General features: G+C 40.4%; 1 protein-coding gene across 11 annotated transcripts in view; it reads right to left on the bottom strand.

Moving 5' to 3' along the window:
• Positions 1–9,360: 9,360 nt before the first annotated feature.
• CNOT10 (CCR4-NOT transcription complex subunit 10) overlaps positions 9,361–22,358 on the bottom strand; it is a 59,760-nt gene continuing 46,762 nt past the window's right edge. For all 11 annotated transcript variants that reach the window (XM_039391243.1, XM_027733347.2, XM_027733348.2 and 8 more), the window contains 7 exons: positions 19,988–20,068; positions 14,942–15,055; positions 13,436–13,566; positions 12,632–12,667; positions 12,414–12,541; positions 11,051–11,126; positions 9,361–9,649 (listed from right to left, as the gene is read on the bottom strand). In XM_039391243.1, the coding sequence (XP_039247177.1) occupies positions 9,495–9,649; positions 11,051–11,126; positions 12,414–12,541; positions 12,632–12,667; positions 13,436–13,566; positions 14,942–15,055; positions 19,988–20,068 (721 nt within the window). In that variant the 3' untranslated portion in view covers positions 9,361–9,494. The remainder of the gene's footprint in view (positions 9,650–11,050; positions 11,127–12,413; positions 12,542–12,631; positions 12,668–13,435; positions 13,567–14,941; positions 15,056–19,987; positions 20,069–22,358) is intronic.

The raw sequence follows: 22,358 nt of genomic DNA, 5'->3' as shown, positions 1-22,358 counted from the left end.
TCTGTGGGTGGGGATATGGGAGGGCGGAACTTTTGTTTTGTTGGGTTTTTTTTTTTGAATTGCTGCTGCAGCAGAGAACTTTTTCCTGTTCTCCTTTTTTATACCTCAGTGTGTTTGATTTACTGGTGAGCACAGCATCTTGTTCCCAGATGACTTTGAACGTTTTGTGAAAGTGAGTGCGATTCACTCGCCAGGAAGAGCAAGTTTGCATCTTTTTGGCATTTCTGTATATTTTTTTCTGAAAGACAGTAATATAACAGCACAAAGCGAAGCTGATGAAAATGCACAAAAATTCTTTAAGTTTAAACCAAATTGTTCATTTTAGTGACTTAGTGCTGTTGTTGTAAAGGTTAGATAAAAAGCAAGGCTTCCTTTAATGTATTCTGTCATTGAGTATTTCTTTTTATTCCTTTTCACCTGAAAGCTAAATTAGTTTTAAAAAAGTTAGTGTTTCTTATCAGTGCACCTAATCTGGGTAACAAGAGGTTACAAGGAGCATTGAAACAGGGAAAATCAAAACCCTTTTGATTTACTTTCTTTGAAATTACTAGCTTTTTTTGCCCCTCCCCATAGAGAGACTTTAAGGGAAATAACATTTGAATTTGTTAGAACAGAAGTGGTACCTTTTTCCAAAAGTAAGAAATAAGCACAGCTTTGGAGATTCAGGGTGTGTTTTGGAGAAGTCAGCTGATCGAGGTTTTTTGTTGTTGTTGTTGTTTAAAGAGGATTGCAATAACTCTATCAGTGACAAAAATATTTTTTGTTTTTGTATTCTGGCTTCCCCAAAGAGCTGGACTGAAGAATTTGGGAATGTCTACTGTAGCTTTTAGGGTGGGCCTGTAGCTCCCTACTACAGGATTTCTTGCTACAGATCCAAGTGAAGAGTTACCAGTACCAGCGTAAGGCAAACTGCATCAAGATGAAACTTTGCTGCTTTTTTTCCAGGGCAGTACCAAAGAATTCTGTGTAAAATCCATGTATATGATCCTTAAAAGCTTGGAGGCACGGGAAGTTTGCCCTTTTGGGGATACAAAAACGCGTTTTGTGAAAAGCAGAAACCTTTGGGGAAAATAGAGATCTCTTCAGCAAAATGTGACTTTGAGTCCCTGGAAGGATTTGGTTTTATTCTTCAATTTCTTGCATTCCAGTTTAGCTGTTAATGCAGATACGACCTCTACAGATGTGTAGCTTCACCTTCTGTTGTTGGCAAACAAGAATGGTTAAAGTAGGGAACAGAGGGCTCTTCTTTCTCTCTGCAGTGGAAACTCTTGTATCAGTACTCTTAAGGCTTGGAAATGCCACGGGATTTGCCTTACTGTTTGCAAGAGATCTCTGAAACGTAAACATGGTCATTGTCAAAAAGTCTGAAGAGCCTTAACCATCCTCCAAGGAAAGGGTTCATCTCTCTGCCAGCCACCCTGCACAAAAGTGACCTGAGATTGAAAGGCTCTTTACAAGTTTGTGAGAAATCACAAGGTGCACTTTCCTTCTTGCTGCTTTTCCCTCCAAGGAGCATTAACTTTCTGGGTTTTGTAGAAATACTGATGACGTGTGCAGACAGATATAGCTGCCACTTTAGAGGAGGTTTAAACTAAAGAACCAGAAGGAGACAAAGATTAATGAGATGGCAAAACCTTTCAAAAGAAGGGTGAGGAAAAACACCTAAATTAAATGAGATAAAACAACTGTGCTGCCTTTCAGCCAAAGCCTCACGGAAACAAACTCTTCAAAGCAGTGTGTTTCAGTTAGGCTTAATCTTAGGATGGCATGGTTTAAAAACAGTCTTTAAAGGATGATGTTTTTTGTGGACGTCTGTCATTAAATTTCTGTGGCCACTCAAAATATGTGTATGAGAGAAAGCTAGTTTACCATCAACTTTTGCAAGTTCTGCTTGTAAACATGCCTCCCTTCCAGGGGGTGGCCTACAGCTGTGACAGATGTCCATGTTTGTCTTGTATTATTCAGCAACATGGGCTTTGAAAACTAATACCCTTCAAGATCTAAATACCAAAGAAAACTGGTTAAAAAAGCTTTAATGTATAGTTTGCAGTGTCCTCACATTTATCCTATCATGTCTTAATGAAAATGCCAGGTCTCTTAATACTTTGACCAGAGTGGCTGACAGTGTTGGAGTGTCCTAGAAATGCTCTTGTGCTTTAATGCTTGTCAGGTTCACCCTTTTCTGGGGCTAGAAGGGAGTTGTTTTTCCAGACATTAAAAAAAGAAGTGTGCAGTCGGGATTGTGTTGGACTGGAGGAACCCTTTGCCCCTCTCCAGCCTGCACAGCGTAGAAGGTGGCAGACACTTAAGTTGCCCTTTGCTGATTTGTATGGAGCCATCGCACAAACCCCCAGTCCAGGTCAGTCAGGAAGAGAAGTGACTTGAACTCTTTATAAGTTGCTATCTATTTAACTCAGTGGGATTTGCTTGCAAACTGAACCTCAAGTGTTTGACCTCATGTATTGAGGAGCTTTTTCGTTTTAAAAACACTACTATTTAGCTACCCAAAAAGAATTTCTTATCTTTGTCATAGATAGTGCTAAGCACACTTGGTCTCATTGAAAAGTGGTAGTGTAGCTTATAAAATGGAGTGGTTTATATGCAATGAAAAGAAGTAGTGCTAATATACAATGCCAACATCAGCTGCCCCATAGGGGCCTTTAAAAAGTAATGGACTTAAGTGAGATTCAAATCTTGCTGTGCTTTTCCATGCATGTTCTCAGGTTAATGCCCAAGTATCATAACATACATGCAGAAAGGAAAAGCAAGGCTTGGAAGCTGGATTGCAAACCAAACAAGCATTCAGAGTAACCTTCTTAGCTAGGGGAAATAGCCTGGAGAAAGGTTGAAGTGAGCGTGTGCCTCTCAGTTGGGGAACAGCAAATGTGGGTGACAGAGCTGTCTGCTAGAACTCCCAAAGGATTTTCACTATGCCAGGTTAAACCAGTGGCTCTAGGTAAACCTTTTGTTTGACAAAATGTAATCAGCAGTCAGTATGGCTGGTTTGGGTGTTCAGCCTAGGAGCAATCTTGTCCTTTCTCAGAATTATTTAAGCAGGAACTTCAGTAGCAAACTGAAGCAGATTCAGTACTTGATAACACAGGTCCTTCAGATAACTCACTCCTTTTTATTTAGTACCTTTTAAATATAAATTATTTAAGGAAACCCATAAACCTTAAACGTTTAAAGAAAGCAAGGGAAGGAAGACAATACCTGAAAACTAATATGTGTTGGGGCCAGACATAATCAAGCTGGGAGAAAGAACGAGGCACTTGGATGTGGCATTCCCTTGGAATTGCAGGAAAGTGGGCCCGGTCTGTTTATGTTACAGTTAAACCAAAATTAATTTCTGAAGAGAGAAGGTTTATAGGCTCATCTTGCCATAACTTTGATCATAAGATTTCATTGTTCAGTTCTAGGTTAAAAAAAATACTGTGCCAAAGTTTTGTTTATTTTTTAAAGGAGTGTAAGCCAAATGGTGCCAAAAGGTAATAGGGTATTTAAAAGTAGATATATTTAACAAACAGTTTGGAACTGTATAAAAAAGGAACACTGGTACTTGAGTTAGACAAATATTGTACCTTTGGTCTTTGAGTCCTTGGGAGTTTGAAACCCAGTTTGCTGTGGTACAAAATGCACAACTAGAGATGCCACTATCTTTTGTTTGAAGTTCTACCTCACTTAGCAGAAGTAAATCATCTACCTCAATTTAGCATCTGACAGGTTTGAGTTGATAATCTGCCTGGGGGAAGGATTCATCCTGCCTATTGGAAAAGCATTTTAATTAAAATGGAGATGCTAAGTGTGTACTATGTGGTGACTGCTTGCTTTTGTTTGCTTTTGTTTTTGCTGCCTGCCTATGGAGATATTAAGCTGCCCTTGCTAGAGAATCTGTAAATAAAACCAAATGTTCAGGCAAACTGGACTGAGACCCGAAACACTTCCAAGTTTGTTCTGGTTTCACTATGGGGCATGGAAGCGTAAACTTTTGTTCAGTATTATGACACTACTAGCTGACATGACATACTTCATGTTCATTTGCAGTGTTCCTATGCCCGTAAGACCTTTAGGTCTTCTCTCTACAAGAGAAAAACTTACGCATGCCTACCGATGTGTCCTGCTTGGAAAGACTGGTGTTATGATTGCTGTAAACACAATGCTATACCAAATGCTTGAAGGGAATAAGATCCTGATTTTTTTTTTTTTAATTGACTTTGGTGATTGTATTAGCTTTCTTGACTCAATGGGATTTTTTCCACCATGACAAAGCAACCAAGTTCCTATTCCAGGAGGGCAGTTTAGGTTCAAACATACTCAGGAGAGGCAGTTTAAAACCACTGTCTTGGGGGTTTATGCAACTTTAGTAGTGATGTGGAACACACCCTGTGTTTTACCTGTGGAGTAGAGTTGCAGAAGTACATTTTCAGACTACTCAACTGAGGGGGGGGGGAATCCTTTTTCCTCCCCAGTTCATATTAAGGGGTGGCAAAGTGGGCACAGGGTACCCTAATAACAATAGGCTATGCTGGGTTTGGTAAATGTTGTGGTGGAAAATATACATTGATGTCTCTAAGTGATCTTACGGGTTAACAAGCCAGACTGGCATCTTTTTCCATCATTGTTCAACCAGTAATGGTTCTAAAAATGCTTTGTGTACCTGCATGGTCTTAGACCTTCTCTTAATGATTGTATCAACTTACAAACTCAGGTAGATAATTTGTTAAGCTCTTTTTGTAGAGCCTTACTGACTGAATGTTAAGTGTCTGTGTACTGATGTAGTTAAGTAACTTCCTTTTGAACTACCAGACTAGTTAAAAAAAAAGTCCTTTTATAGGTTTGTAGAGTACTTTTCAGACAATGTAGTAGTTTTTCCTTCAGAGGGAGAGATGTCTGTTTCTGGGTTTTGTTTTTAGTTTTTTTTTCCTAATATGACTAAGAAGTTTTTAACTAGTTTGTAAGGTTTGCGTAGTCACCTGAGTTGGTGGGGGTTTCTTATGTATGTGACTCTTGTTTGTACTGTGCATTACCTGTCATGCACTGCTTGGTTGCTGCACAGTTTGTTGCAGTAGTTGAGGGTGTTGAACACATGCCTGTGATTTAACTCAAATAGAAATTGGAAGCCTTGAACAAAGTAAAGCTCATCCATGTGAAAACAATGTAAAACATGCATTTTTCTCCCCTTATTTAATTGACTGTAGATGTATGGCCCCATCTTACAAAATTTTCACTGCTTATTTATAAGAAGCATTGCCTTGGTGCAGGATTGCACTGGAATCCAGGATGATTTTGTCAGTCCTTGGACGCTGGATGTCTTGAGTTGATTTGGTTTTGTGGTTTCCTCCTTTGTTGCAGTTGGATTTTTTTCTGCCTTAGTAGATTAATCATGCTGCTCTCCTAATAATAAAATATCTCAGGAGAACAGACAGTGCTCTGCTTTTAATGACCTTCTCAGAGCTTTTGTATCTAATTGAAAATGAGACAGGCTGTGGCAAGAACTGCTATGCTGCAAACAGGGCATCACATTTCCACTTGGACAAAAAGTGACATAATTTTTAGTTGACAGATGTTGAGTATTGCAGAAAAGAAAGCATGACAGGTTATGTGCAAACTTTTATGTAGAATAAGTGAGCAAACTGTTAGAACCCTTGTGTTAATGGAGGTTTCTGAATGTATCTTTGTGGTCCATAGGGAAGGCTGAAGGATGTAGCAAGGAGACAATGTATCAGCTACTGGCAGCCTTAAAACAAAGTCAGTGTCTCTCTGGACTTTAAAATGTTCCTATGCAGTTTATTTTATTTTTGTTTAATCAAATAAATGTGAGGGGGTTTTTCCATGGCAAATCTGTGTGTGTGTGTTTCAGTATTACCCAGACAAAGCCTTCTCTTCTGTCAGAATGCAAAAAAGAAAAGCCTCTGCCTAAATTTGAACCTGGCTATCTCCAGAATAGTGACTGCTGAAAACTTTAACCAGAAGCATCTGCTTTGAAAGGGGAGAGGAGGAAAAATACTGAAGTGGGATTACAAAAAAAAAAAAAAGAGGTGATGCAGTGTTAAAAACTCTTAGTTGTCTGTGCTATTAGAAAAAAATCGTCACTGTCATGACTGGAGAAAAGAGTTCTGATACTGAACTCACTGCCTGTAACTCCATGCATTTTTCATAGTATTTTGCCAGAAGGTTCCTGGTTTAACTTTGTTAGGTCCATTTCTAGGCTTCCATTTCTTCACCTTTGCAACTGTGAAGGAGTGCTGCTTCTGAGTGGCAGTGTAAATAAAGCAAAGCCCCCCGAACATTCAGTAGGTGTCTCTAGCACCTTGCGGGGCAGACTGCCATCACAAATTGGGTAAGGGGAAAAGGTGCCCTTTTCCTTTACTGAAATAGTGAGCAGAGGAAGATGCTCTTCAAATAAAGTTTGAGAATTAAGGCCACTGCTTGAATTCCCAGCACGGGCAGTAGTGGAGGTGGGTTCCAGGCTCTGAAAGTGCTGACTGCTTTAGTTCTTCAAAGCCGAGGTGCTTTCTGGCCCTGAACAACTGTAGGACTCTCAGCACTATGCTGGGCTCTATCTATCAAAATCCTTGACCAGACCATTGCTCACTCTTCCTGCTGGAGCAGCTGGCAACACATCAGCAGTACAGAGAACACATCAATTTGAAGGGAGGGAGGGAGAGGGAAGGACCTGTGAAGAAGAGGACAAAGGGCTGCCCAGGTGAGTTTGTCCAGCTTCATGTATTACTCTGTATTCCCTTGGCTCCTCTGTGCTCTCTGGAAACAGCTGGAACCTAGAAGCTCAATTGAACACTATGAGATAGCTCTGGGTGCTGCTAAACAAGGGCTGTCCAGTTCTTGCACCAGAGCCATGGGCTCAGCTAAAGGTTCTGACAAGGAAGTGGACAGCACTGCCCATGGCCCTGGTGCAAGAACTGTGCTGAGGCAGCAACAAGGCTTTTGGTGCTTGGTGGGGGGAAAGGGAGTGCAACCCCTTTCTCCTTCTGTGGGAATGTGAGCCAGTGCATGGCCACAAGGTAATGGGAGGAGAGGGGGAGAAAGGGACAGGCAACCTTCCCTTTAAGAAGTAGCCCAAACCAAAATTATATGCACTGTTGAGTTTACTAACTTAACACACACCTGAGCCTGTGCTGCTCCTGTTCTCCCCTGCTGCTATCCCAGGCTAGCTTGCAGTTTTACTTGATCTTCACTCTTTACTACCAGAGCCTAAAAGAAACAGAGAGAAGAGAAAGTGGACTGTGGCTCTATGGCAGTGCCAGAGAGGAAGCCAAGTCCTTGACTGCTCCCTCCTGAGCTGTGTTTTTACACTTATTTTTTTCCTCTCTGTTAATAGTAAAACTGAAAAGCTGAAAGCCATCATCTCCACTCATCCATCCGTGTCTTCAAGTCGCAACGCGGGTGGGGGGGGTGGGGGGGGAAGAAAAGTGCAGAGCTGCTGTGGTGACTGCAGCTGCCCTAGGGCAGAGGAGCAGGCGGTAGAGGGGAGAGCTGGGGTTGAAAAGGCTGTGGCTCACATATGCAAAATACGGCTGCAGTAAGATGCGTGTTATCTGGGGAACAACTGCATCCTTCACCCAGCCCGGAAGGGGGGGCAGGGGGGGAGCGCTGGATGGCTCCCGCCCGAGCTGGCCACTGCTGGAGCAAGGCATGAGCATCTTTTGCATGTGAATGCCCCGCATTCCTGGGGGGCGGGGAAGGGCAGGGAAGAATATTCTCTATTCAGGGCCTGGGACCACACAGGGAGCATCTTTAACCTTTTTTGTATTTCGTCAGTCAATCTACTTTGACTTGAGGGATGTATCAAGTCCCTTTCTTCCTTCTTTCAGAAAAGCGATTTCTACCTATTTTTTACTGATATTTTTTTTTAACTCCTACTCTTTCTAAACCGCTTGGCCCTAGCTGAGGACAGGGTGTGTGCCACCTCCTATAGTGATAGAAAAGTTACTGAAAGAGGCAGCTACTTGGTCGTTGCTCTGAAAGGCATGAAAAACAGGGAAGCCAGTTATCTAACAGGAGGGCTAGTAGCAGGTCCCAAGCTTGCTGATGTACTGCTTCCTGCAGGAGACACATCTGTGCTCATTCCACAACCTGCACATTGTTCAATACTCACTGTTCTGCTTCTGTCAGCTGTGGCTTGTTTCTTCAAGGGCACAAACCCAAGACTACCCTGCTGCCTTCCTCTGCTGCACACATCTGCACTGCCTCATGCTCGAGACTGAGTGCAGAACTTGCAGGCCTCATATCCCAGGTGCTGCTTGGAAAAGTGATTTTCTTGGTGGTGGCTGGAGGCAAAGTACAGTGCCAGCAGCACCAGGAGATAAGGTGTTAGCTCAGCTCTATCCTGGAGATTATCAGGGCAAAGGCTCAAATAGCTGGAACAGCACAAAACAGCCCAGGAGGGAATGTGAGGAGAGGTGCTAGGCTCCATGCTGGGCACCAATTATCTTATGCCTGCATTAAGTCCCAAGGCAGGGTGGCTCACTGCTTTGCCTATGCTTGCAATGAGTAACCAGGGAGTCCTTGATTATCTTACAAACTCTTGGTTTGAGTAAAAGGCAGATTTTTTTTTTCCTGAGAGGTATTCCTCTACAATGGAAACTGCATTTGAAAAAAAACCCACCACAACAAACCCAACCAGAAAACAAAATACCTTTTTCTTACAGCCAAGCACTTTTCCACTGTACCTGCACCATTACATCTTTCTTTTGGGCAAAGAAAACCAGGGAGAAGAAAACCAACAAAAAAAAAAAGCCAACAGGCCCCATCCAGCTAAAGTGCTACTGTTGCCCAGCACTGATAAATGCTTTGCAGGTGCTGATCCATTATTTTGGCAAACAGCCTTTTAGCTCTTGCCCCCTGTGTTGCTGCAGAGACAGGAGGAGCAGTCAGAGTCCCTCCAGTGTGAGAGGGAAGCACTGTTGAAGGGGCATTCACCTAACAGCACAGCCCCCCACCCAGGACACCCCCCCATCACACCAGTACACTCTCCCTCAGGCATCATCCACCCCCACAGCTGAAGAGGCAGCTTCATCAATGGCAGGGCCCCAACTCCCAGCTGCTGCAGGGTAGAGGAGTGTAGCTACATCGAGTTGGGCAAAGGCCTCTTTGAGGAATATCATGGCTCATAGATGTTAAAACACAGCAGCCAACACAACAGCTCAACTGGTCTTTCAAGAACTTTAGTTCAAGTAAATGATTTTCTCCTTCCAGTCACTTCCCTCCCCCCATTCTCTTCAAAAAGAGCTGAATTACACACTTGGTTAACCAATTCTTCTTGGTAAGTAAAGTGCCACTCCCATTCAAAGCAGATACCCATCTCTCATTGCTCATGAAATAACCTTTAAAAACAAGGGGTTTTGGTTATATGTTTTATTAAAAATTTACATAAACACACTCCAGCAATTGGGGTATTCAGGTGTCCTAGGTTAAAAAAATATACAAAATCCCAAGCCCTCATGGGCACAGCAGCAGCAAGTTGAAGAACAACCTCACTTCCTTTGAACAGTAGTGAAAGCTGGCATCTGAATGGGCTGGATTGAGTGGACTGGCTGGAAAACAGGCTTTTTCCGCATGTCAGAGAGTGTTTTCACAGAAGGGAGCAGCTGGTTCCTCTTGATGATCTGCAGTGCCAGCTGTGTGTTACCTACAAGACAAATTTGATTTAAAAAAACAAAATACCATTTTATGACTTATGAATTGCTGTTCTAGGGACAGAGCTGATGAGCCAGCCCTGAGCCCAGCCCACAGACTCCAGCAGTCTTCCTAGTCAGTGAAACACTGACATGGACATGAAAAGCATTAGAAAACAGTTAACTTGAAAAAAATACTTCTGCTTGAGTCATTCTTAGCTGAAGACATCAATTTTTTACCTCAGAGCTGGAAGATGCCAGAGCACCTTCTATATTCCTGAAGGGCACCTCCTCCCTCTCCCAGCTGTGTTGTTAGACTCTAGATCTCACACAAAATGCCCTCACATTGTGACATTGCAGACAGTAATGCAAATGTTGAGGGTGTATATAAAACATTTTTAAAACAAGAAATCTCATTTTCAACTGTATGCATGGCCCATCAAATAAACACCAACATAAATGGAAAACCTATTCTTTGTTAAAAATTAAACCTGTACAATTTAGGAGAAAAGATGCTGAGTTCTGAAGGAATATTTCTCCCTCTTACAAATACTTTTCTTTCACTGAAGTTTTAGTTTCAGAAGAGATTGTTGTCATTTATAGAACAAAAAATGTCTTCAGTCTTTTTTTGTTATATACTTAAAAGGGGGTGGGAGATGTAAATCCCACTTTCTACTCTCTTCTGCTCCATACATCTTTTTGCAGAAAGGTTTCCAAAATTCCAACTTAGAAATATCTTTGTAAGAACAGCTTTGCAAAAGTCTCAATTCTGAATGCAAATACTCGAGTCCTCTGCCTGCCTGCAATGCAAGACAACTGAAGCAGAACAGAACGTTTCACAACACTTGGATATCAAGTCCCAAGGGGCACAGATCTGCAACCATGACAGCTTCAATCAGCAGCTGCACCAGTCTGCTCACACTGCAGAATTCAGATGCAACCTTTCCAGTTTCCCATTATGTAGAGTTTTTCCCCCCATACAAACACAGTGAACCTTCAAAAGAAAGCATTTTGGAAGAGTGAGTTGTCAATATTACAAGCTTTGCTGCTATACTTGCTACACGGGCCTTGACATGGCTTCTTTGGGAAACTGGACTGTGGTTGTCTTTTAATGGAAAGCCTTTCAAATCCTTTTTATAGTATATACCTCATCAAGGGTTTTAATAGGCTATCCAATTCTGCACAAAGCATAGAAGACCTCAGGCAATGAATGTGGAGTGTGTAAGAACGGGATAGCAATAAACTGTGGAAATGAAGGTGTGGATATGTGGATCCATAGCAGTCTAAAATGGAGGCAGGGCCTAAAGGGTATAATTCAAAACACTGGCACATTTCTCTGTAGAGTAGGAATAATGACTACTGCCCTCTTCCCTTTGTATCCAAAATTTAGGTTGATAGAACATTTCCAGACTTACCATTCTGTAATTCCAGATATACAGCCAGCAGGATAGCTTCTGGAGGGATCTCTTTGGGGTGGATCAGCGAAGCAGCCTTATTGAAAAAGAAGAGGGTGGGGAGAAAAAGTGCTTAAGAGAAAGATCCAGCACAAAGAAAGTGTCCCTTGACAAGATTGCTACCACCATCTTAGGTAACAAAACCAAAGAAAATAATTCATTAACTAAGATCACATTTTTTCAAACTAATACACTCTATCAGGTTGAAGCATGCAAGGAGAGACCACAAGATTATCTGCACAGCAAGACTGTTTCACACTAATTAGCAAGACCATCTGCTGTGTGCATACAGATGCATTCCTATGCATCTGTAATTCTTGGGCCAGCCTACTGTGGTTTCTTGGTGAGATAACAGGTGAAAGAGGTAACCTCCACTACTCCAAAGCTCAGAATACAGTAACAAGGATCATTCATTAGCTTTCCAGATACAACTATTTTTCAGCTATGAAGTCAATGAATTTGTTATAGATGCAGAGACCTATATTTTACATCCACGGGTGGCCTTGCACTCCTTTGGGCTTTACACAGGTGCTACAGAGCCTGAGCACAGATACCTGCCTCATCATAAGAAGTCTCAGGAGGAAAAAGGGCTGGACAACTGCCTTAAGTAATTGAGAGCCTCACAGAATTCGAATCTGTTCACCTACACAACTAATGTGAAGTAATTCGGAAGACTGCTATTGCTGTGTGTAGCTCAACAATGCATCCGAATAGTCTTCCTGACAGACAGGAGTGGCTGCAGAAAGAGACAAACATCATCACTGAAAGAGGTGAGTCCCAGCCATGAGAAAGACCAAGTGACATGACACAGGCTAAGTGAAGACAGCATTTCAAAAGCAGTACTTGAAAATTCTTGAGACAAGAGGGAGACAAGGAACATACTTCTAGTGGAATTGCAGTTTATTCTCACAGCCCTAAAGATAGTATCTCTGATGGTGAGTTATTAACTAACTAGGGAGAAAACCGCCTCCAAAATATAATAATTACCATTGGACCATTAAAAAATCCACAAAAAAATCCAAACAAGCAAACTTAGAAAAAGTGAAAAGGCTTCCTAGTCATATTCCCCTATTTTGATATGACCTAAGGGGGGAAAAAGCTTCATATGATGGTGCTGAACTTTTTACACAAGTAAGAATTTTGGAATCCTGCATTTTATGTAACTAATAGGGACTGGTTCATAAAGATAGAAGAGAGTCACCACCTCAGCAAAGTCCACAAACAGACCTGGGCTACAAAATCACCAGAATTTGCTGTGATCTAAATGGCACTTTGAAGGAAGTACATTTGTCCCTAATGCTGCCTTGAGATTTGTTTTTCCTACCTGATGAAGACACTTTCGAGCTTTGTCATATTCACTTCTCAAACAGTAAGCACTTCCAAGGTTAAATAACATCATTGTTCGTGCAGACGTGACCGAACTGGGGTAGCACTGTGGGGTTTGCTTGCCAGCTGCAATAAAAAAAAAATTTTTCTTACACTTTTATTCCTACTGGCCAAGTAAATTCTTGTATTCTGCTGAATACAGTGGCTGGTACTTACAAGATTCCATTGCCTCATTCTCTCCTTTGTCAGACCCTGCAAAGAAAAAAAAAGAAAAACCAAACCACAAAAACCATCATGTTCTGTGAGCTTTTTTAAAGCTTATTACAAAAATAATACAAAGATACAAATTTGCTCCTCTCTTCACAGTCTAACATTAAAGAGGGAAAACATATCAATCTGCTCAAGAGTTTATGTCACTTAAGACTTCCTATCTTCAGTGCTGCAGTTTTAGATTTGCAGATGAGTACAGTGAAGTTTAAACTGCAGACATGTCACTGAAATCAGAGTTGTTGTAGACTTCATTATACAGATGGACTCTGAAGTATTTTTCTCTTAAAGAATACACACCCATCAAGAAAATTAAGATATAGATTAACTAAATTCTCCCCACTTCTCTCTCTCACTTAAGTAGATTTCACTGGTATTCCAAAGCCTGGTTTTGAGACTAAAAGGCTGGAAGAGACAGTATGAAGCCCAAACGTAACCATAACTGCACATTTCTTAAAAGCAGCTTTCTGAAGTGCCCTTCAAACAAGCTAGAATGCTACAATATACAGTTCTATTTACATTACAGAATTAACCACCTCATAAGAACAGGGAAAAGACACACCAAACACAAAGTAGGAACTAAAGCCAGGAAACTGCAAACTCACCAACAAAAACACAAACAACCCCCCACCCCGAACAACCTATGGTCTTAAAACAAAGTGTCTTAATCATCATGATATTTGTGTCTAGTAAGTTACAGCAGTAAGGCTGTTGAAAGCATAACCAGTTGTAATGAAGTGTGGATGCATTAACCTTGGTCCTGCTCATTTGAAGAGATCCCAAGGGAAACATCAGTGACATTCTCAGGATTCAAGTGAGTGATAGCATCAGATATTCTGTCTAGAGAGATGAGAGCTTCTGCTGCATACAAATGCCCGAGAAACCTACAACAGCAAAGGGTTAGGTACAAATATCAGCACAGCAATCCCCACAGTTTGTTATGCAAGACAAACTGAACGCAGTTTTTAACATGAGCACATGGAAACTATTACTTGAAACACTTGCATGGAAGTTAACTTGCTCATACAGTATTGTCATAATAACCCAGTTCTACCATTTACTGCTTTTAGGCACTAAAGCTGTAAAAAAAAAAAAAATCTGCACCTCAGTAAAGACAATCCATGCACAGGAATTGCCATTCCACAAAGAAAGTACCTTGGTATGGGTTTATCTCAGAGAATTAAAAAAAGCCACCCCAGAATACAGATATATCTATAATTTAAAGTGTTAAATGACTTCAGATTCAATTTAAAAAGCCTATTTTCCTGAGATCAAGACATATGGCTCTTTGTCTTTGCGAAAAAACTGTCATTTAGTATTTCTTGCATTACATAATGGTAACATAAAATTATGTGTTACCTTGCAAACTCCTCAAAAATCTTGCTTGTACAATGACTGTGCAAAAAGATGAGCTCCTGCAGTAGTCTGAAGCGCAGGAGCCAACGAATTTAATTGGCATGGACCATTTTAAAAGTATGCTGCCAGCATATAAAAATAAGCAAAAGTTACCTTGCCTTCTACAAGTACATAACCAGTTCTGAAAAATATTACTACCTTAAAACCCCTGCTATATTTTACCCTGTGTATGACATAGGTATTAAATGGACAAACAAGGTCAGAAGGATAGGGCTAAAGTTGCCTTTTTTGAATTTGTAGAGCTGTATGACAACTAGTGGGTAGAAACAGAATAAGCTTTGGATATCCTTCAAAAAATACAGTGCCAAGTGAGAGCTGAAGAAGAGAAACAGAAGAATGGAACCTATATAAGCAACGGTAGCAGGTGAAGCGACAGTCCTGCACACACAAGATCTGGTACCCAAGTGACTGAGCAAATCTTCCCCTCCAAGGCTGTAGTTTCATAGTGATCTTTCAACAGCATGCTGGTTTGGGCTGGTTTGCCAACTCCCAGCTGCACGTTCCTGCCCCTTGTGCTGTGCCAACACAAGCACGTGCAATCCCACAGTGAATCACGACAGAGACCTGATGGTCCTGCTGTGGCATAGGACCCAGAGCTGGAAAAATAGCAACAAAAGCAGCAATAGATTCTGAATTACATGGAATTCATACACAAAGAAGGGAATTCATGTTGCTGTGTGTCAATGGACATTCAGTCAGGGCTTCAACAAGAACAGGAGCAGGCCAAGCAATTCTTTGTATCAGATACAGAATTGGCAAGCAACTACAGACATTTGAAGCTTCAACTCAACTCTCCAGCAGAAAGAAGGGCTGAGAAAGAAGAAATTACCCCATCAGACTTACTTAAGAGACCCTGACAGCTTTGGTTGCTGAAGAAGTTTATCTGCGTGATTCAATGCCATAAGGTTATCCCCCAAAGCCAGAGCCACGTAAGCACTACATGCAAGTATTGAGCACCTGGAGGGAAACAGACAAAAAAAAAGAAAAAAAAAGGGAAGGGGAGAAAGACAATATGTTAAATGAAGAATTCTGTGATTCCAAAAGCAGCTGTTAAATTTTCTTTCTTGTTAAGTGCTGAAGAAATAAATCACAAACTTTCAATAATCATTTTAAGAGTTAGTGTTCATTACCTATGGGCTCAATTGTTCTACAGTATAAACCAAGGATCACCATGGTATGCTAAATAAGATTTTGCAGTTTTGATCATAAATATCAGATTAAAAAAAAGATGGGACTTCACCACGTGTCATATTTCTCATGGACAGTTTCCCTTTCTTATGCTCTTATTATTGTTTTGCCTTGGACTCTCATTTGTACTTCCCTGCCCTCACCTTCTGCTGCAGCAAAGGGTAGCAGATTTTTAGATGTCTGTAAGGCACAACCTACAGACACAGTAGCAATCAGTTAAGCTGTAACATATTTCACTCATCTATTGTACAGTGTCTTCACAGAGGGAGACACTAAACACTGGAGAATTTGGTGTTTCCAGTTTTGTGTTCAACTGAGACCTGTAACCCGGTGCCAAGATTCTGATTGATCCATGCCATTTGTTGCTGTCACAGACTTTTTTGTCTTTCCAAAACCACAAAATCGCTGCCAGTTTCTGTAACAAAATCTGAACTACTCACATTTTCCACCTTCAAACAATAACCCAACGTCAGGATGCGATCATTAGGCCAAGCTTCACACGTTGTAATAACTCCCCCCCTTCCCAAACACAGCACTTGGGAATATTTTCCACTTGGTAAAACATCATTCAGTGCAGCCTGCCTTGTCCTCAGGGCACAAGCCTCTGTCCACAACACCCTGCTGTGAGCAGGACTCTGTTCTTCTCCAGGGAGAACAAGTGGATCCTCTGAGTGGGGTCTCACGTTGGGAGCGATGGGAGGAGAGCCTTTGCCTCTCCCGCTGGTAGGCGGGCTATTATTATGCCAACCTTCTGGCAACTGTCAAGCCCACTTTCGGTCCAGCAGTAAGTCATGTAATTCGTGGCAGGACCTGGGGTGTCTTTATTCCCCTTTCCCAGGAGGCATGCTCCTTAATTATGCACAAGCAGGATAAGAAACTTCTCCAGTGTTTCTCCCTACCCCCCACTTCCTCTCCACTGTGCCCAGATGTCACATCAAATCTGAACACACACAAAAGCTTGAGAGAGGGAGAGGAAAGCTTCCCCAGCTCAAGTCCCAAACCTAAAATATTTCTGAAAGGCTGTGACTGGGGAAGGGGGATGGAACTGGGAAACAAAATCTCTGTAATAACAGCCTGCTTCTAACTAGCCTCTTTTTGTCTCTGCCTCAAGGAAGCACAGTGCAAATCAGCAGAGATGCTGAGTGTCACCAGCAAAATACTCTTAGACAAGTCAGGCCCTGCAGAGTGGGTTGCTACTGCCCTTTACATCAATGTGTTTTATATTTCCCACAACTTTGTTAAAGCCTATTTTTATTTCTGAAAGTGTAAATTCAATCACAAGACATGCTCCAATCACACCATAGGCAAGTCCAGCAAAACTGAAACCTACTCCTCTGCTCTAAGGACTCATCACTGTTAAAGTTACGTAAGAGCTGGCAAAATTCTTCAGCAACAGCCATCTGAAGAGGGAAATATCCAGGTTTTCTTCCCTGCAGTAATGTTCCTGCACACTTGGATCCATTGTTGAGTTGGCTGAACCAAATGCTCAGGAGAGCTGACAGCTAACCGGAGCAGAAGAATTGCACCACAAGGGAAAAGACAAACTAGTTTTTCACCCCGGTCAGGATTCTGACAGAACTCCACAGGTCGCCTTTGAGCACGGCAGACTTCCAGCATCACTGAGCCTCCGCATGCCCTAAATAAAACTGCCTTTGCAGTAGGAAAAAGAAAAATGTTTTTTTAAACTGCCAGATTATGTCAAACAGCCTCTTGTGTAGGTCTAGGCAACAAGATTTGTCAGCCCACACAGACTGCAAGTTTATGGAACCTGAACTCCACATCTGACTTGCCTTATTTCTCAGGAAAAGGGTGAGCCAGAGCCAATCTAGTTCTTCAAAACTTACCAAAAATGACACTTATAAACCATTTGAGAACATCACTAACCTGAAGTAATTTCAAATACCTAACTAAGCACAACAGTGGATACAAACTATCTACTTTTTATGTTTCAACACAAGCAAACAATAGAAAATGCTAAGAAATACAGAATGCAGACTGTGCTTAGTCAATGGGGAAACTCAGCACCAGCAAAGGGGAGATAGGGAAGAACTACAGTGTCTGAGTGAGGAAGAAAAGTGTGAAACAGCTACAGGTGATGATCATTGTAAGCCTTCAGTATTGTGACAGGGCCAAACAGACCACTGCAACCTTTAAACAGAGAAATAAGGTGAAACTGGGAAGGTATGGAGAAGAGATAATGCATACTGATTGGCAGTGGTAGTTCTTACAAACTTACCTGTGAAGTTATTAGCAATGTCAGTGATGCTCTTGGAATACCATATACAATACTAGGTATATATGCTTGAAAAATATAAGTAGGCAAATGAAATAAATAAAGGATAATGATGGACTTGAAACGGCCAATGGAAGAGTCAAAGAGAAGGAAAAAAGGGTCAAATTGGATCACATGCCTTATAGCAAGGGCTTACAGATCAAATCTATTCAAGACAAAGTGGGTGATCAAATGATTCCTTTATTTCCAGCTGCTTTGAAGGGTAAATTTAACGGTCTCACACAAAGACCTTCAATCTAGGGAGAAAGAGATTACAAGAAGTCTGTTGCTATCCACCTTAACTTTTATAATAAAATCCAAAAAATTTTCCAAATGTAGCACTGTGGTCTACCAGAACTCCTTTACTCTCAAAGTACCCTAACAGTGTTGGGTTCTTCTGGTGTGCTGGAACATACACAGGCTGAGAGCAGACCAGGGAGTTGGCTTCTTGGAGGATGAGAAGTAGCAAGGAGGAGAATTGTTTAGAAGAAACTCAGAGGAAAAATCTGGAGTTTCTACTTTGAATGCATACATTCTTAGCAATGTTTGGTGTACTCAGACTTCCGCTTGTTACTTTTAAAACCCTGCAATTGAATTACTGCTTATTATGAGAACAGTCCACTCAATGAATTCAGGCACAAGTACCAAACAACACATATGACATGTAAACTTTTTCTAGATGATATTTTTAATTTTTTAAGAACTGTTCAGGGGTAAAGTTAACTCAGTCATTTTGAACTCTTACCAGGATGCACAACTGCACAAAATCATGAAAAAAGGGCACTTAAGTTGCCCATTTCAGTTCTAGAAGCAATAGAGGTTTCTCAGTCCAGTGACTTAAGAGGGAAAAACTGAATTCAACAGACACTCATTCCTTAGGATAATCCTTGACAATATCCAGAATTTTTTTCTTAATTTTCCCTGACTCGACAAGAATTTAAATTTTCTCACTTAGCTCCTTAGTGAGCAAGACTACAGGAACACTCTAACTATATACAATATATACACACAAGTCTACTATTTGAGTGTAACATATTTTGCTTTTCACAACTATCTTCAGAAATTTAGAAATAGTTTCAGCAGAATCACTTTCTAGGGATGTCAACTCCTCAAAATTAAACCAAAGCAAGTAGCGCAAAAAAATAAATCAATGCTTTTCCTTTCCTTATATGATGTTCTTGCATCAAGAAGTGTACTTCTTGCTAAACTGATAGGTTTTTTCTGATATGTTGTCAGACTTCATCAGTAGATAACAAAAGCTGAGTGTGAAAGAAAAGACTACGTATTAAAAAAAAAAATAATCACAAAGTGACACCACGTAATTTTGACACATGGCAGCCACATTTTCAACAGTCAGGAGGAGAAAAAAAAACAAAAACAAAAAACCCACAAAACCCACGACCAACCCACATCACTGTTTTTTTAATCTAGCGCTTTCTATTTCGGGTAGCACACTTGCACCACTTCAGAATAAATAATCAAGGTCTCAGTAGCATCTCCTCACAGATTCCTTCTAAAGTGCTTTTAAGTGAATACAAGTAGATTTGCTACACATAGGGAGCAAAGTAAAGGTTAAGCTGGTCATTATGAAATACAAGTTACCTGGAGCTAGGCTGGAACAGAGTGTTTGCTCAAGAGTTCAAGTGGGAAATTACTGTATGAAAACCAGTATACAGAAACTTAAAACAGATTTCTTTTTTCTTAACAGGTGCAAGCGCTATCGTAAGAGATTTTCAATGGGCTGGCAGCCACCTGGAATAATTAACATTGCCAGCAAATTATAATCTTGTTGTGGACAAGTAAAGAGGTTCCAGATAATGTCATGCTTATTTAGACACATGCAAGTTACTGTTTGGAGAACACTATGACTGCTGAAAAAGTAGTCTGAGGATCTTTGAGAACATGAAAAAATCTACAGTCAAATTTTACCAGTGTTGTTCCATGGTAAGAAAGTCAAATGCTGGGATAGAGGCATTTTTGTTTTCTATTTTATGCAAACTGCTGAAAGGAACACCATTCTCATTGGTTAAAGTAGCTATGCCGCTTTCCACGGGGAATGAATTCCAAACTAGCCTTATCATAGCTTGAAAGGGAAAAGGTACCATACAATACTTTCCATCCCCTTCCACCAATGACATTGTCAGGGTTTTAGTTTTGTTGTTTATGGAACTCGATATTAGTTTTGCCCAATATATAGCACCGAACTTCCAATAGTGGGATCAAGCAGATTTATCTACCTCCTAAATTGAAAATCTGGATGGCTTCTACTTGTTTAGACTCAAAGCCCAGAAGAAAGGAAGCACACACATTTGAAAAGAGATTAAGCTAACAGCTACAATTCAACGTGTCAAGTGCCTACAAAAAAAGCTGGGAATCACAGTTTAGGAGGAGGCTCATTTAGTGGTGAATATTTTATATTATTTACTTGCCTTAAATTCTCTAATTCCTGTTTCTTCAAAGGCGAAGAAGGAGGAGCTGCAATGAATTTATCCCCTTCATGACTTTTATTGCTAGAATAAAAACAGTGTATTAATGATAATGAATGACTTATTATAGTAATTAATTAAAAAATTCTCAGTGTAAAAAGCATTGGTATTTATTCACTCCATTTAAAAGGACACAAATTCTGCAGCCTAAAATACAGGGAATTGAGGCAATGCAGAGACTGAGGTATGTGCTCTTATTCTAACCATTCTATTTGAGAAGGAAGAAGTGGGACATTTGCTAGAAAGGATTTGACTGACAGACCAAACAACCCACACCATTCTCCACAGCCTTGAGCTATTTTTGAAGTTCAGTGTAGGATATGCATTTTTAACTGGAGGGACACAGAATTCACTGCATTTGTAGCCTCTTCTTTCAGACTGGAAGAAAAGCAGTAAACTAGTTCTCTCTCTAGACATCTAAAAACTAGTTACATAAATATTCTAGAAAGATAACCCACAAAGTGCTACATCTTTCTTTAGACTCCTAGCTCCCTCTATTTTTATTTCAAAATGTCTTTTTTAAAAAATAAAATTCCACTGTCTTAAAATTATGTTTGGCTTTTCTGGGGGAGCACATATTCATTCTATTTTAAGGGTATGAAACTTCACTTTCCAATAAGCTGAAAGAACCTCCTGGAATGAGAACTGAAGAGATGGATAATAGCTGTACCTTGGCAGAGAGAGACACTAAGGTTTGGAAACTGATTAAAAAAAAATTCAGATTTGAAACTGAGTCTATCTACTTAATGAGAACTTTTTCATTGATGAGTTTTATATATGTCTATTGCAAACAGGTAAGATAACACCAACTTAGACTTTCAAACCAGATAGCAAAAAAACTCCAAGGAAATCTATACTCAATACTGCTGTAGAGTATACACTTAATGCCTTTGGCAAAAATTAGATTAAAAAAATACCCTTAACCACTAAAAGTATTCACTGTTTTCTTGTGAATAAGAATTTGCCTTAAGAGTCGGCCTGCTCAATTAGTGGGATTTGCTTCAAAACCATCCTGTTCAATTAGTGTGATTTTCTTCAAATGCCTTATATGTTTTACTGTTCTCTCACAGAGCTTCCCTTGTCAGAAGAAACAAATCCTTAGAGAACCTTTCAGAATGTGACACACAAATTCAAGAACAGCCTCCTTTGTTGTGGATATTTTGCAATTGGCAGTGACCGCTGGGAGATATGAGGGAGTCCTTTCTTTAACTTTTTTTCAGTTGAAGAAGCATCTGGTTTTGAAAACAGAAGGTAGTAAAGGATCTTCCCATACAAGACATGTTTTCCTTTTTTCACTCCTACAAAAATAAACAAAAACCACCCCAACAAAAAACAAAAAAGGGAGTTTGTCTGAATGAGGGCCACCATTTTGTTTTCATCACTGCTCCTTAGTGAGCCCCATAAGCTTAAAACTGAAGTCACAGTTAAACAAGAGAAGCTTCCTCTCAATAGGCTGCATACATACTTGCCAGGGGAAGTTAGTTCACAACCTCCAACCTCAGCAAGGAAAAAATAAAAAACAAAAAACACCACAAAAAACCCCACAAACCCACCCACCCAACCAACCAACCAAAGAAAAACCACCAAAAAATATAAAAAAAACCCAAAAACCCGAAACCAACAACCAAAAAAAAATCCACAAAACCCCAAACCAAAAAAAAATCCACAAAACCCCAAACCAAACAAAACCCAAAACCCCCCACAACAACAACAGACCACAATCCCACCCAGACTTTCATAAATCATTGGTCACTTTAAAAGATAAACTGTAAGTGGGAAAATAAAGGGTTATGGAGAATAGCTTTCAAATACTGTTGTAGCAGTAACAGCCACTGACCCCCAGCCGTACTCTATGCCCAGGCAACTTCTGAATATATAAGGATGCACTTTGTGCCTATGCAATACAGCATGTGTGCAGTAAATCCTGCCATGTGACAAATGGATTTTAACTTCTTAAAATTTATCTGTACTTGGGTCTGACAAAAACATTTTGTTTTTTCATTACTCTCTAAGTAGTTCAAGTTCTAACACACTTTCCAGATTAATTATTGTAACACTTTCCCTTTCAAAATAGTCTGTAATGAAAGTGCAGACTATGCTCAAAGCTACTTTTCAAAAGCAAGTCCAGAAGGCATCAGGACTGATGCAAGAAATCAAGACATTTTCCTTTGACATACACTGTCTACAAGTTATATTTTCTGAAACTAAGGACAGAAAAAGGTTTTTCTTAAACTCTTTTTTTGTAAAATATGATTTATTAAGCAATAGCTCCATGCTGCTTTCCTTCTTACCTTGTAAATCTCATTTCCCATTT

The sequence above is a fragment of the Pipra filicauda genome, unplaced genomic scaffold, assembly GCF_003945595.2.
Source record: "Pipra filicauda isolate LSUMZ 115617 unplaced genomic scaffold, ASM394559v2 scaffold91_size2508729_pilon, whole genome shotgun sequence".
NCBI lineage: Eukaryota > Metazoa > Chordata > Aves > Passeriformes > Pipridae > Pipra > Pipra filicauda.
The sequence above is the reverse complement of the archived record's forward strand: the minus strand, read 5'-3'. Positions and strand labels throughout refer to the sequence as shown.